The sequence below is a fragment of the Myiozetetes cayanensis genome, unplaced genomic scaffold (assembly GCF_022539395.1).
Source record: "Myiozetetes cayanensis isolate MyiCay16 unplaced genomic scaffold, myiCay2020 scf2-11, whole genome shotgun sequence".
NCBI lineage: Eukaryota > Metazoa > Chordata > Aves > Passeriformes > Tyrannidae > Myiozetetes > Myiozetetes cayanensis.
Genome location: NW_026087411.1, coordinates 29864918 through 29881357, shown reverse-complemented (window position 1 = coordinate 29881357; position 16440 = coordinate 29864918). Strand labels below are relative to the sequence as shown.

Genomic DNA, 16440 nt, shown 5'->3' with positions numbered 1-16440 from the left:
TTTTAAAGTGACTGCAGAAATGCAGAGACACGCTCACCTCTGTGAATGCCATGTGATAATTATGAATTGTACGTTTCTACCTGTGCAACTTTGGGACCCATCTGACAAAACACCAGATGGTCTTCAAGTCTCCAAATGTCTCCCAGGATGAGTGTTTTCTCCTCATTTCACCTATCAATGACACTTTTTGAGTAATCTTAGCAGCCCAAATGTAAAGGTCACAGAGCACAACCATACACTTTTTGAAGGAAGGAAGAAAGGATGTGCATGTTTTCTGGCAGGGAACAAAGAGCAAGTTTGTCACCAAGGACTGGTAGGAGAGAGGGAATTTTGATGCCCTGACTTTTATGAGGTGATGCTTTAGCAATTTTTCCTTCATCCGTGAAGCAGGGACTGGAACTTCTCCTGAAGTTCAGGAGTGTGTGATTCTTATTCTGGAAATGAGGTTCCAGAGATGTTAAAAGGGCCAAGAGTCTTGTTAAAACTATACCATCAATCCATTTTGTGCTTCCCTCTTTAAATTGTCTATCAGGAGACAATTTGGTCCTGGATCTCATGAAATAACATGAGACCTACTCCTATGCAAATTATTCTGACTGGAATCTCTGCCTGTGGCCTCTCCCTGGAGCTGTGCAGCCTCAAGAAATGGGAAATTAAATCTAGTTCAATGACACCTGAATGCTGATGGACCTTTTTAAGTTCTTAGATTACAAAATAACCTTCATAATTATCTTTAATGATGATACAGCAGAAGAAACTATTTCTTTAGAGTCCTATTTTGCATCTTCCAAAAGAAATGGAAGAAAAATCTGTAATTTCAGTGGTGTAAGCTGAATTAGGCCCATAACTTCATGACTGAAACAATTTGAATAACTTGCGTTGCCTGTAGCAGAAATACTCAGTAACTATTTGCAACCTATTTTCTTCAATTGCCTATTTTACATAATTTTTTCAATCAGATTGAAATGTGTAGCAGTTCTGAAGGGTAGCAACAAATGAATTTTGAGTTAAAGGAAAATAAATATTAATAATAGGTAAGTTTTGAAATAAGGTGTGACTTAAAAGTGATTAAAAAATTCCATTAGAACTACGAAAAAAAAATTATTCTTCTTCAATGCACAAGCCTCTAACTTTCAGACCTAGTCAATTTTTCTACCAAAATTTATAGAGCTGTAAAAAACAGACATTTAAAGTGTAAGTTCACTGAAACTCTTGCTTGAATAATTGCTAATTACCATATGTTTACCCTATCTTTTAGCATTTAAAAAGAGTTTTACCCAGTATAACTTCCTTTGAGGCAAATTTTGTACCCTTGCAGAGCTGGAAGAAAAATGTTTGTGGATAAGGCTGGTAAAACAGCACTCTGCAGTTGGATGCCATTTACATGACTGCAGTTTCTTTTGCTATCCTTTAACATGCTCTTTTTTGACAAGTAGCAGTTTTATTGTCTTTGCAGCTGGCTACTGAAATTCAGAAGAATTTTTTTCTTTGGTTTTTTTTTTTTTGTTCGTTTGTTTGTTTGTTTTCCATTCTGAATGCAGAGGTGAAAAGTCTGTTCCTTTTACTTCTACCGAGAATATTTACAATTCCCCCAGGAGGCAATTTGAATGCAGATTTTCTCTTGTTGTCAAAGTGGTAATTTACAGGTGGATGTTTTTTCATTGTGGGTTTGAGCACAGCCAGAAGCTGCACTGCACCAGTTCCTGAGCTTTGCCAAAGTAAACCTGTGCAGTGACATTGGGGTCAATTTGAAGCAATTAGCTTCAGCATTATGTGAAACTTGACTTTTTTAGTCCTTTCAGATATGTCTTCTGAAAATGACTTAATTGTTGCACTTTTTAATCTTTTAAATTTTTTTTCCTTAACACACTGGTCTCCTTTCTTTCCCCAAATATTCAGTCTTAGGCCTGAAGTTTTGAATGTCTTTTCCTTGCTAGTGATTTCTTCCCAAAGACAGTTTGAAATCCCTACAGTGATTCTCAAGTTATGGGATTTCCTCTGGTACCTTCTGATTCCCTACAGGGCTTGTTATTCCTTCCTTCAGTCCTATGTGTGATATTGCAGCTTTTACATAGGTAGTGGATCACGACTAGTTTGGTTTTTTTACAGACATCTGCATTGCACGAGGAATTACATTCACCTGAACCTCTTCACCTCTTTCATCCTCCGGGCTATATCTGTTTTCATTAAAGATTCAGTAGTGAAGTGGATGTACAGCACAGCCACACAAGAGCACCAGTGGGAAGGACTTATTGCCTTCCAGGTAAGGCCAGACACTGTGGTGGTTCTTGGGATATTGAAGTCATCACTGTGTGTGTCTGCATGAGAGCAGATAATTTAATTCATTAGTTGATGGTGTGGCATGTTTCTCTACCTGTGGGAAGTTTGGACAGAGGAAACATGAAGAAATTGCTTTATGTGTGTATATATATATATATATATATGTATATGTACAAATGCCCATGTCTTCTTCCTGTGCTGCAGGTTCGTTTCTTTCTAGCAGTGACAAGAGGGCTTTCATTTCCCTAAGCCATCACCTTTTGTGATAGAACTGTCTGCCTTGTATAATGACCAAATTAGCTGGTTGTTCTTAGAGATCTTTAATCTCTTGATGACAGGAAAAAAATGTAAGCATCTGATTAAAATGCAGATTTGAAAGTATTTAGAAAAGCTTTGGAGGAACAGGATAATTAAATACTTCTAACTGATGGGAGAGGATATACAGCTCTTGTAAATATGACAAAAGTGTCCCTTTCCCGATTTGGATTTGGAATACAAAATGTACTTGAATCCTAAAAGAAAGGTATTTTTATTATCTCTGTAGGTCTTGTGGTTCTAAAACATGGGTACAGCATTTACTGCTGTATATGGGGTTGTAAAGGCTAAGTCTTCTGATGCATCCTTAGTACCCAACCCATCCTTTTCTGACACTGCCTAAGGCTTAAGCCCTAGTACCACATAGTGAACCTCCTATGATGGTTGGGTTTTTTTCTCATCTGCAGTGTATCAATTGCCAGAAAATAACATTGTAATACACATCTTAAATGGTTTGGAAATGTTCATATTGGATTGCCAGTAATTTCCTCTTCCAAAAAGCCTAGACTTTATTCTTTTACAGACTGCTTATTCAATAGTGGTTTCATCAGATCTGATGGATATTTTAATTAAGTAATCAGGTTTCATACTTAACTAAGGCCCTGCTGACCATCTCTGTAATTTGCCAACTATGAGAGATTTTGCTCTTAAATGTGGTGCACTGGGCAATATTGCTGTTCTGTTAAAAAATCCTTGCTTTGGGAAATAGTCAACATTATGGCACCCACGGTTTGCTCTTTAATAGAGAAATTCTCAACTGCAGATTAGAGTATCTGGGGAAATGCAAAGATTCACTGACAGCGTTTGATACAGTACCTTTCACTTGTTCTTTTTATCTTTGTGTCATGCTTTTCAAGATGTAATCTGTTGCTTATTGAGATACAATCTATTGCTTATTATTCTAAATGCAGAATGTGTACTTTTTGTTTTTTAAAGGAAGAATGTTGTTAAAAGCATCTGTCTGCTGCGTATAGCACCTATTACCGGCTTCTGTCCCTTCAGTACTCAAATGTGATTAGTTTAGCAGGCATTTTTTTGTGGATTAAAAGTAGGAGAGAGAACCAGTCTTTCATGTTAGTATCCTTTTACTCTTGGCCCCTGTTGCTTTCATCTGGGCTGTGCTTTCTTCTCTCACAGGAATCGCTCAGCTGCCGGTTGGTCTTTGTGATGATGCAGTATTGTGTGGCTGCAAACTACTACTGGTTGCTGGTGGAAGGCATGTACCTTTACACGCTGCTGGTACTTTCGGTCTTCTCCGAGCAGAGGATTTTTCGGCTTTACCTCTGCATTGGCTGGGGTAAGTTGATTTTTCTGTTTGTGGCTGCACTGGCAGATGGTATAACAGGGAAAATTGTGTGTCTACCCTCTGGCTGCCCAGTTCAAGTCCTGCACTCCGCATTCCCTTTTTGTTCCCAATCCCTTACCTTGTTTGAGCTGGAGGGTCCTGGGCTGTCACAGCTCCTGGATGCTCATGGAGTAGAAGCTGTGGGTTCATAACGCAGGGGCTCTGTGACACCGCAGAAACTCCACAGATCAGTGGCAGGGACATGGCACTTTTTCTGCAAGTCATCAGCTTCCCAGTACAAATGACGTGTCAGTGGTTCCACGCGGGTGTGGACTTTTCTGGACCGCCCTGTTTCATCTCCTGAAAATTTCCCATTGCATTTAAAGATGTATTAACTACTTGTGGTGCAAAAGAGCAGTGATGCCTCGCATCTAGGTGAGGATAACGGTAGAGAAATGGTGACAGCATGAGCAGGGGGATGCAAAGGGGCCAATGGACAAGGAGCTGCTGGCAGTGAATTGTCAGGTTGATTAAGTGGGCAGAGCAGGTCCAATAGGGATTGTTGGGGGAAAAAACAGTCAGGATGTATGTGCCATGGGCATGTGTGTGCTTGAAATCAAGGATTGTGTGATGCCTTGAAATCAGTTGGTTGAGCAAGGACCACCTTGTGTAGAAATGCTAAAGCTTTGATTCTTTCACTGTCCAGTTCACCTGAAAATACATTAGAGTTCAGGATTCATCCTATTTTTGGAATGATCATTTATGGGTTTTTATTGCGTTTTCTCCCTTCCTCTTCTCTACTCTCCCCTTTTGGTGGAATCATGCCACTTTTGGAAACCTGAGAGTAAATCCAGGTAAATACTGCAAGTGCTTTCACAGATGCTAGTCTGAACATTTAAATTGCTTTGACTCTTCTTTTCTCTCCATGGATCTCAACTGTGAATATTTTAACAAATTAGTTCCATGGTAAAATGCATATAAATGGCTTATTGTGAATTACCCAATTCTACTGAACAGTGATATATGAGGAGCAAAGGCTTTCTGGCATATTGATGGGAATAAATAAATGCAAATAATAGCAGTTTCCTGCTGGAGAGTTTTAGTTGAAGTTCTATGTCTTCCGTATTCTTTTATATAGTGCATGCAGCAAAAGCAACACCATTTCGTATAACATTTGAACTATATATGTTTTAATCATACCCTCAATTTAATTAAAAAAAAGGCGGGGGAGCTATCCTGAAGCACTGACTGAGGTCATGAAAGGAAATGGAAAAGAAATTAGAACTAAATTATATCTAGTCAAATCCCGAGGGGATTATGGTGTTCTATAAGAAAGGGATAGGCTGGTTTTGGTCTGAATCACTTCTATTTGGAGTTTGTCTCCTGCAAAAGCAGAAGGCAGAAACAGAAGATGTTATTTTGGTTTTGTTCTTCCTTTACAATGGCAGTTTTGCTACTGTATATTGAATTTCTGGATGAGTTTGTGGAAATGAGTGGCAGTGTCAGAACTTGGCACTGGATATATAGGCTTCATCCAAGCTTCCTAGAAAGGTCTTTCCATACCATTCAATCCTCATCTGTACAGTTTCTTGCTATTCCAGATGTGTCTGTATGTGCAAACCTTGCCAATAATTCTCCACCTTTAAATGCAGAAGCATCTGCTGTTTCAGTGCTCCCAGATTAGTTATACCAGATAACAGTTTCACCTCTAACCAAGGGAAAGATACAAAGATTTTTCCCCCTCTTTCTGCTTCTTCTCTGATGATTCCATTTTTTGGGTGCTCAAGTCCCTCACTGAGTGTATGTATGCAATGCTCAGAAGATTTTTATTTAATTTTTTTTTTTACAGCATGATAGACTCAATATAATGCTGAGGCTTCAGAGAGACAGTAAGTTCCTGTTTGAGCTAAGAGTGTCCTGTTCTTTGAAATAGTTTATCAATTATAAAAATAAAGCCAGAACAAAAAAGCTGTTTATTAGATTGTCAGAGCTGATTTGATACCCCAACCCTTTGTCCCATTAATGAATTGTCCTCTTACAGGGTAATTTTTTTAACTTGTTCATTAGTCATCATTTGATGCATATTTATGTATAAAAATTTCATATGTGCATTGTTCAAAAACACTGTAGGTGTTAGTCACTTCATGTTGTTGTTTCTTCTAATTATAACTGTGATCACTCTCAGACCATACCAAAATCTGTTCTCCTGAAGTGCAGAGTACTGGGATTGGTGTGCACTCTTCTTACTTCCCTAGGGATCTTGAATTTCACCATTTTATGGTCACTGCAGCCAAGGCTGCCCTTGAGCCTCACATTCCCCACCCGCTCCTCCTTGTTGGTGAGAACAAGGTCCAGCGTGGCACCTTTCCTCACTGGCTCCTTTGTCACTTGGAGAAGGAAATTACCATCAAGGCATACCAGGATCCTCCTGGATTGCTTATGTGCCATAGTGTGTTCTCCCTTCAACAGATATGGGGGTGGCTGAAGTCCCCTATGAGGACCAGGGCTTGTGAATGTGAGGCTGCTCCTGTCTGTCTATAGAGGACCTCATCTGCTTGGACTTCCTGGTTGGTGGCTGGCAGCAGACCCCCACTGTGTCACCTGTCTATGCCCTGCCTTTCATTCTGACTCATAAGATCTCGGTCAGGTCCTTATCCATCCCCCAGTGGAGCTCCATACACTCCAGCTCTCACTGATGTAGATGGCAACATGCCCGCCTAGTCTGTCCTGCCTGGACTTCTTAGGAACCTGTGTCATTCTGTTCCAACACTCCAGTCAGGAGCCATCCCACCATGGCTCTGTAATGGCAGTAAGATCATAGCCCTGCAGGTGTGCACACATCTGTAATTCCTCCTATTTATGCCTCATGCTATGTGTGTTTGCATAAAGGCATTTCAGTTGAGTCCCTGATGACTCAGAGTTAATGTCTGGAGTGGCTGGTGTTTCTTCATGCTGCTTTTCAGCTACTTTCCTGCTAACCTGTGATCCCTCCAGGCTGTGGGCCTCATCATCTATTGCTGGCACTGGCATCAAATTGGTAGGAGTGGGATGGATTGAGGATCCCCTTCCCCAGCAACTTTAGTTTAAAGTCCTCTTCACCAGCTTGGCAAGCCTATGACTTAGATTCTCTTTCCCTTCTCTATCTGATGGACACCATCAGTCCACAGTAGACTGGTTGTTCCAAGATACTGCAAATACATTTTTCTATATGATCATTTCAGGTAAGCTTTTAAGTCAGTTATTAGGCAGTAGTCCATTTATTATCAGTTCAAATGAGTAATTATCCTTTGCTGTTGAAGTGTTCATAAAGGGAAAAATCTGTTTATCTTGTGTTATTGTACTTTGCAAAACCTAGAAAAGTTATAAAATCTTGATAGCCTTCTGGAAACTAATGCAGTTTTATAGATTGGGAGTCATTTATATCAACATCGTGTGTATTGATAGGATTCTATAAACTTTCCCTATTACTTGTGAGGTAACTGTATTCCTAATGGCCACTTCCTTGCTGAGATTTTGTACCATACTAGGCTTTGAGATGGCATTTGAAAAAAATGAAATTTATCCTATTTCATTTAATGTGGAATATGTCTTGCTTATGCCTTCTATTTCTTTGTAAAAGCTGACTTTCATACATTTGTGTCAACCTTAATTTCCACATATCTTACTGCAAAAACAATAGTTTATGCCGTTTTCAAAGCTGATGGAGGTAAAAAAAGGCAGAAACACTAACAGCATCAAACCCCAAAATTTTTAATAGGCAAGTAGAAGAGCAGGTAGACGAGTTATTTCCTTCAGTCTGGGGATCAGCACAACAGCAGCTAAAATGGGTGTTGATTTACATAGTCATTATCACTTGCAGAAAAAAAGATCTGTTACTATACACTGCTGGTTCCCAGTGCTTCCTTCCTATGGCATAAGAGAAATCCTTTCCCATGGATCTCACCTTCTAGAGAGAATAAAAACATTTGTAGAAGAAGGAGGGGAAAAATTCAACCTAACTACAGAGAACAAGATATTTACTTTTTGTTTTGTTTGTGTCTTGGGATGTGCACAATGCTCTGAATCAGATTGTCCAGGACACCAACATGGTGTTCACAGCATCTGAGCCCAAGGGAAAAGTTGCTGAGCCTGACGTTGACTTCAAACTAGCAGTAGTCTCTGGAGAAGAGCAGTTTATACTGTAATGCTGCTGTATCAGAAGCTTTTAGTGGGAAAAGGACCTGTTCACATTTAGGAGTCGGGAGGAGGGAAGAATGGGGAACAATAGAAATATCACACAATGACTCTGTGTGACATCCAGACAGGAAGAGCAACAGGAGACCATTTTCAGCACTAAAGGCTAAGAAGAAAATGTTAATAAAGAGCTAAATATTCTCTGAGCTTCTATGGCAATTTTACACCCAGCTGCTCTTGCATCAGGGAAATTGCCATAAAAAATAAATAATCCATTTCCTTCCAAGCCTTGGCAATACAAACTTGCTCTAAGGAAGAATACTTTAAGGGAATGAAGCTGTCAAAAGCAGGAAGCCTGTCTAGGGCATCAAAATCTACATCCTGATTGCAAGGAAGATCCTACTGGAATAGAGGCAGTAAAAAACCTTCTTTCAGAAGCCCAGTATGAACTCACTGTAGCAACAGGATGCATTCATTGCACTGACCACTTCTCTTCTGTTTTCAAATGAAAATGGTGTTTCAAATGAAGATGTGAAAATAGGTTTTGTATCCAGACTGATATTGGTAGGAACTGCATGTCAGAAGTTCCTCTTAATTTTCTTCACTCTTTGTGTTCTAGAATGAAGTCTTCCATTCTTTTCCTTTCTTAGAAGTAAAAAATATGTCATCTTTTCTTCTCAACATCTTCAATGCTTTTACTCTTTCTACATCTACTTATATTTATTTATCAATTCTTTCAGTTCCTCATATCAACGTTCATGCATTGGTACATCAAGCAGTTGATCAAGTCAGAGCATCCTGGATGCTTTCTGAGAGAAAGAGGACTGAAATTGTTCTGACAGCAGTAGTGTCCTTCTGGTTTGTGTGCCTGATTGTCGTGGAGGTTGAACTTAGCACACATGGAAACCAGTGATGTCAGGTTACAGCTGAAATACAGTCCTAAAATGCTATATTCAGAATATGTCGTCATTTAAGGGTCTCAGCAGGATGGCAGTGCTCTGGTCCTACAAATTCACTTCAGGAAGAATCTCTAATCAGCACATGAGGATGAGGGGAGCCTCTCTTGCTCCTCATGTGTCTTACCTGAAATTGCCTTTATGGAAAGTGTGTACAAGGCAAAGCCACAAATACGGTGTGTCTGTAAGAATGGAAACTTGCTTGCACGTGGAAGTAAGGGAAAGAAGATGACATGGAACAGCACCACCTGGTGACACCTTTCATGGTAACTGGGACTTTGTGCATTCCAGAACAAACCTGAGCTTTTCTGTTTGGTTACCAAAATATCTTAGACCCATTAAATGAAGAGACTGATTACTACATGCTGCTGTCAGGACATGGTTACTTCCATTAGCAGCTCACATGAATTTCTTGCCCCTCTGCTCATTCGGGATAGTGGAGCATTCTGAAAATGTCAACCTGTGCAGATTTTCTTACAGTTTTCCTTTCCTACCTGCCCCATCCTTTTGTCATTCTGGAAAATGCCTGGTTTTCCAACTTTTTTTTCTTACTATGCAGACACCTGACCACGTGTAGAATATATAAGCTAGAGTGAAACTAGGAGAGCTCAGCTGCTTATTTGTGCAGTGGGGTGTTAAGGTGTTGGTTTGGCAGCTCCATTACTTTCTCATCATCCATAATATATATTATTATTGCAGCCTACAATTCAGATGCCCAGCCATTTGAAGTTGAACTTTATTAGCTGAACTGTCAGCAGGCTTATTTCCTAGTACACTTGACAGATTTCATAATCACCATGTAGTATTCAAAGATTTTGGGTCAGCTATCAGCCTGCAACAATTAACATCGCAGAAGCAATTATGAGCAGGCTGTTGTAATTTCTGGCATCTTCAACAGTGATGCAGTACAGAAAAAAGTAGACGTTACCATTTCCAGAATTCAGAGACCTTTCTCTGGTCAGTTAATCTAGGAAAAGATCATTCTCAGAGCTTTCTGGGTGACAAAAAGCAAAACCAGAAAGAGTTCAGCCTATATCTTGAATTAACGAATTCTATAAATGAGTACAGTTTTTTCTCGGATATCTGATATTCTCTGAATAGCAGCAGCAAGAGAAAGAAGTGTAGGACTGAAACTCAAATGCCCTAAAAGGCCTGCATGTTGGGAGCCCAGTGGAATACACCACTGATTCTCTTAATGATATGTAGTCATCTGTAGTATTTATTCAAAGAGTTGTATGCAGTTTACTTCCACTGCCTGCTCAAACCAGATAGAAGTCTCTTGATTGAGTGAAGTAACCAGAATAATATGTGAGCTTGTGCCAGTTAATGCAGGGTAATTAGGTGTTAAAATTGTTAATTAATCTTTGGAGAGTCTCAGTGATCCTTGAATAGTACATCTATTTCAGAGATGCTTTAAACTTTGCCCTCTTGCTGTTATGAAAGACTTCTACAGACTTGAAGTGAATTAGGGAATGTTCTTGAGGCAGTCTTCTCTTTAGATCCTCACAAGGGCTTTGTAAAACTGGATGCATTCTCATCTGCTGAGAGTGTGTCCCAGGTGGTTTTCAGAGCCACCCATTTCTCAAGGCAAGGCTTTGTGAATTTGGTAGATGTCAAGGGGTATCCAGAAGATGGAGATATCCACAAATCACTTCATATGTCAAATGATATATCCACTGACCTACAGCCTTTGTGCTCTCAGTGTTTGTGTCTTATCCTGTAACTTTCATATTAAGATGTCTTAATTCTCAGCAAAGTCAAGAAAGGAATAATTCAAACTATAATTCATTTCTGTGAATCAAAGGCTCATTTGGTTTGGAAGTGATTTACAGTGAGCCTGTTCTTAGTCCCTTTATGCCACTGTGAAAACAGCACGGAGTTCTTAGAAATTTTGCTCCCATAATATTGTGTATTCTCAGTGTCAGGTATATTCATGGAACATGTTCAACCACTTGCCCAAATAATGTCTACTCAACTCACTATCTTTGCTATTATTCTAATTATTGGTAATTTTTTTTTCTTGCTGCTCTTTATTCTCTCCCTTTTGTAACTGATTAAGGGGAATATTTTTCTTCTGTATCTGTAGTATTTAGCTGTTCTGAGAACAGAGATAGTCTAGAGTGCAAGAGAGAAGAGGTTTTTACTTATAATACCCACTACAGATAACTGCTTGAGATATTCAGACTGCAAGAGATGACCAATTTCTTTGTGGCTTTTGTTGCCAGGAACTGTGTGTTTGCCCTGTGCAGCACTTACTGCTGTACCCCAGATTTTTAAGAATGCAGTTACAAAGTACAATAAATGTTGCCCTTTCCATACAATGTACACTCAGCATGAAATACTGACCAAGGAGGTACTCAGTGGAATTAGACCATCTTGATCCATCCCTAGGCAGAAATTCCTCATCCTGCTCTTTAAGTCTCAACCTGCTTTCCTTCCTTGTGTGCTTTTTTTGGCATTCCCTGTACTGAGTATTGGTTGGTAGATGCACTTCTAAATTATTTTTCATGACATAGGCATTTCATAAATGGAAGAAATTCATTTGAGAGCCTTTGACACTATAAAGCAGGTAATGTTTGCCAGCTTGTTTGGCTTGTCTCTCTTCCCTTTACACCCCAGATAAATTGACCAACTGTGGCACACACACTGTCAGAGGTAAGGGTAGGGCCAAGCCTCTTCTCAAAGCAAGGTGCTGTCTTTGCTGCAGCCACTCAAGCCCATGCCAGTCCTGCAGCCCAAACTTGGGACTTCTCTGTGGGGGAGGCCTGAGCAAACTTGCTAGGTGTGCCCACACTCCTCCTGCCTTTGGGAAAATGTGGGCTGGGGTCTGCTCCAGCCCTGATGCCAATAGATAGCCTGAGCTTGGTGCTGCCTGAATGCAGGGTAGGCGATCCACAGGCAGAAATTTGGAGGCAAAGGTCAGGGTCAGAGCACACTCCTCTCTCATGTGAGTACAGAGGCTAGTAGAGCTTCCAAAACTTTAATTCCCTTGGCCACTCTGTGAAACTCTTCTGTTCCATAGAAGAAGTGATATATGCCAAGTATGGGGGCAGTTCTGTTGTTGTTCATTTTTCATGCCTGTTGGGAACTAGGAGGAAGGCCAGGAAAAAATGAGTTATATCTATTAGTTATTTGTAGGTTAAATACCTCCTCCCACTGTTGATGGCCATCTGTGCCGGATAGGAGCTGCAACCCTGCCACCAGTTAATTATGTTGCTCTTCATTAGGGTGTTTGTATATGGGGGATGGGTTGTCCTCCTCTCTGCTTTTCCCATTCCCAGTGTCAGTGTCAACCTTGTCTCCTCTCTTCCCAGGTGTGCCAATGCTGTTTGTTATCCTCTGGGGAACTGTCAAGTACCTTTATGAAGATGAAGGGTTGGTTTAGTTCTGATTTTTCTAGCTATCTCATTTGTGCTGTATGTGTGCACCAGCAGGTCATTGTTTGCTTTCTGTTCGGTGTGGTTTGCTTTGGCAATGTGCTGAAACCTCACATAATTGCTTCTGTTTTGTCTGAAAGTCTTGCATAACATTTCAGAAAGGAGCATATGTTCTTTTCTGATGAAAATTTTCTGCATGTCTGAATGAATCCATCCTTTTGCAGGTCAAGGAAAGGTATGTTTTGTTTTTCTGTAGTTACAGTATCAACAGTAGAAGTCATCATACCAACCAAGACCACTCCTGATGCTGTGCCTTTGGCAGTAGCCTTTACAGTTATGCTTCAGAGGAAGGCAACAACCTCCCACAGGATTCTGCCTGCGATTTGTAGTGGTTAGCTTATGCCTAGCAGCAGGGATGTGATTGCCTGCTCTTGTTTAAGCTTCCATTACTTAGATTTTTTTAAAACAAATGCACATTCTCTGTCTGCTTATGTTAGTCTTGCTGAAGTCAACTGTGTCATGCACAAGACTGCTGTAAAACACAGAATACTTTTCATCTGTTTTTACCGTAATGGCTGTTCTGAAAAAATTACCTTTGTATATGCTTTATGTACCAAATTGCACTGTAGGCGTTTGTAGCATTTGCTGGGATTTTCAAAAATAAAAATTGAAAAAAAAAAAAAGGGAGGAAAGTGGCTTCCTCTTTTTAGTGGCAGTGGCTGCCTGGAAATATTTGGATAGTTTTCTTTATGATGAAATAATTAAATGTATACTATTTCATTTTTATTATAAATTTACTATTTAATGGGCTTTTTTCTTACTTAGTTTCCAAACTACGTAAGCAAACTTTTGTAGAAGGTCCTTTTTTTTCCTTTTTTTTTTTCTTTTTTTTTTTCCTTTCCTTTTTTTTCTTCTTTTTTTCCCTTCTTATTTCCCCCCAGACATAATCCTTGCTGGAGGGATGCTGCAGTGTGAAAATTCAATGTACTCAGACCCACACCCAGACTGTTTTGTGGTGTTTGTTAGTATTAAGAACCAGCTCTTTTTTTAATGTTCTTCATAGTACTGAACCAGTTTAGTCAAAGCTGCCTTTTCTGGCTTAAGCAATGTTAGGATTTTTCAACTTTCCTTTTCAAGGTTGACTTGACAATATTCTGTGACAAGATTATGGCTGTATTGATGTATTGCAAGTTTTGTGGAAATTATCAGAATAGGTATAGAGACCATGCAGCCTCTGAGCAGGCAGCATTCCATGGACATATCTTGGTACTGATGTAGAAAATGTATTCAAAGTGCCCATACTGAGCCTCCTACATTATGCGGTGCTCAGAGCTGATTTATATTTTCTATTAGGGAAAACTGTCACTCACTGCCCTCAGCGGACCTTAAAAGGGGCAATCTTGCACCTTATTGAATTTTCTAAATCTTGTCTAAATATTTGTAAAATACAGCAATAAATAACCATGTGCAGCAGCTGCTCTGAAAGGCAGGATTTCTGTGCCTTGGGCAGGCATTTGTTGGAGCAGCCAGGGATATCCTTCATGCTGTTTGCCATAGTGCTGTCACTGTGGATGTGCAGCAGGCTGTAAATTTCATTTGTGATTTAACTATTTCCCTGGCTATGAAGAATAACTGGAAGTAAATGTGGTCAGGACTGGGAATTTGAGGCAGTCTTGTGAACGTAGCTGTTTGAATGAAGGACCAAAGTCTTCAAGACTTACTTGCACAGTGGCTTCTTCTTTCCTTACATGTGCAGCTATAAACTCCTTTAGAAAGCAATTAATGTTTTAAAAGTGAACTATTGAAGAATACTTTGTCCAGTTCAGAAATAAAATTAAAAGCAAGCTGCTGTTCTTAGTTATTAGACTGTGCCTAAAAAGCTGATACTTACACATTTTTGTTCCCGTCTGCAATAAAGTATGGGAGGAAAACAGCCAGCCTACAATCCCTTTTTAAAAATGGAGCCATTCAGCTTTGGTCTTCAAGGTAAAAATTTAATGTTTTCACTTTTAGAAAAAGACTACAGGATTGGTAAGCAAAGGCAGAAATTTCCCAGTAGCATTTGTTTCACTGGACAAATTCTCCACTCACAGCTCCGAGGCTATTAGTTGCCAAGCATCTCCTGAGTGGTGCTGAGCAAACTGCAGGGATAGATCCCAAACACAATAGATGTTGATGTATTTATCAGTGTGACAATCACAGAAAGAACAAATGGGCAAGAAATCATGGACAGATATACCAATTTTATTTTTCTGGACACTTTAATAGCCATGACACTATAATTGACCTGTAGTGGTGTTTTTATTGCACGCATTTGTATAAATTTAAAAGTAGCTAAAACTGCTACGTGCCACAGGAAGCAAATTAACACACACAGAAATGTAGCAGAGTTAATGTAAAGAATTGTTTCTCAGTGTCAGTTATTATAAAGAAATTTTTAAATTGCCTTTGCATCTATTGCAGCTAGTGAGAAAATTAGAACTCCATTTCCAGACATGCTTATTATCCCATCGGTTTTGAGGGGTTCAAATAAAATCAATTTCAAAGGCTCCATGAAGCTGGCTCCCAGTCACACATACCAGTTAAGTTCTTCTGTTACTCAGATTCCAGCTGATGTATGCTGACTGCACACAGTCTGTACACCTGTTTTCTCCAATATCTAAAATACAATTGAGCTGTAGGTTGTAGAGCAGCTGGTGGCAATAATACACTTGTTATATGCTTTAAAGTGAAATTGAAAGAAAAATGAAGTCCTGGGACCTTCTCAGACTTGCATTACCTGCAAGGGAATGTGGAATTTCCACAGCCAAGCTGCTACACTTTCCTCTCTAGTCTGTGAGCATGTGTGGGTGTGTGGTTGTAGCATGGATCCTGCTCACATGCTGCATGGTTTGCTCTTTTTTCTTTCCTCTTAGACTGTCCCACTACGAGGCTGGGAGGGTTTAATTTCCATCATCATCACCCAAACTGAAGTTTCCTAAGTCTGTTAAGAAATCTTAAGGAGAATTGTGCATATGTATGCTTTGGTGAGAGATGAGACTTGGGGAGGAAGAGAAACTTGTTTTGCGAAGGAAACTATCTTTTCTGTAGTACTGTTTTCTATTTTATGTTTCACAGCCTGTGTAGCCCAGAGACTTGCTGGCTTTACTGGTGACTTTTGCTTTTGAGTAATGCTGAGCAATATGGCAGGAGGCTAACAAAGCTATTTCATAGAAATATTAAGAATGCTGTCATTGCAGCAACAAGTGAGCACTGCCCTAACACATGGGTGATTGTGAACAGACGTGGCCCATCAGACAGTCAGTGGTGGTCATTGGCTGTGGCCAGAGCAGGACCAGAAAGAACTAGATGTACAAACCCCTCCGTGTAAGGTTCACTTCAAACCAGCAATCCCAAACTGGCTGTCAGGCATCAGTTTTCTTGTCATCGTTCTCCAATATTGCTCAAGGAGACAGGAATTTAAAAAGCTAAAATGAGACTTATGGGGGAAATGAAGTATTATATTGCCTACAGCATGCTGCTTCCTTGGCAGAGGGCTCAGGTCAACAAAAAGTTAGGAACTATTGCTCCCATATTTGATTTTACTTGTTTATAATTTCTAAAACTCCCTTTGGACCAGAAACCCTGTGCATATGCACTGAAGGAACTAGAGTTTGCTGCCTCAGTTGCTTTCTCCTGGCTGAAATTAGTAGGTTCTTTATGAAAATAAGGACAAATAAATGTAGTACGGAAAGAGGAGGCTAGAAACCACACAGGAAAGATCTGACTCAAACAGATTCCCCTCTCCCCCGCTTCTCCTTTAAGCCGTATGACAAATTTGACCTTGGTTTTAATGGAATAAATCTTCACAATTAATGGATGATAATTCATAGCAAATTATGGAGGAGAGCTAGCCATTAGTGGGCAAGAAAGGCCGGTGAGTAGTATCCAGTTGGATTATGATAGCGGTAATAGTACAGAGCATTCAGTGTTTCTGAGAAGCAACTGCCTCTGTTTCCATGTCAGCATGATGTGCTTTCCTAGTATCTAGTCCTTAATATTGTTTTCCATCTGT

The 16440-nt window shown here is 39.8% G+C and overlaps 1 protein-coding gene across 1 annotated transcript in view; it reads left to right on the top strand.

Annotated features, from left to right (window-relative positions):
• The window catches only part of GLP1R (glucagon like peptide 1 receptor), an 85793-nt gene that overhangs the window by 57975 nt on the left and 11378 nt on the right, over window positions 1-16440 (top strand). The window contains exons 6-8 of the mRNA XM_050316244.1: window positions 2110-2263; window positions 3733-3892; window positions 12324-12384. Of these exons, the coding sequence (XP_050172201.1) occupies window positions 2110-2263; window positions 3733-3892; window positions 12324-12384 (375 nt within the window). The remainder of the gene's footprint in view (window positions 1-2109; window positions 2264-3732; window positions 3893-12323; window positions 12385-16440) is intronic.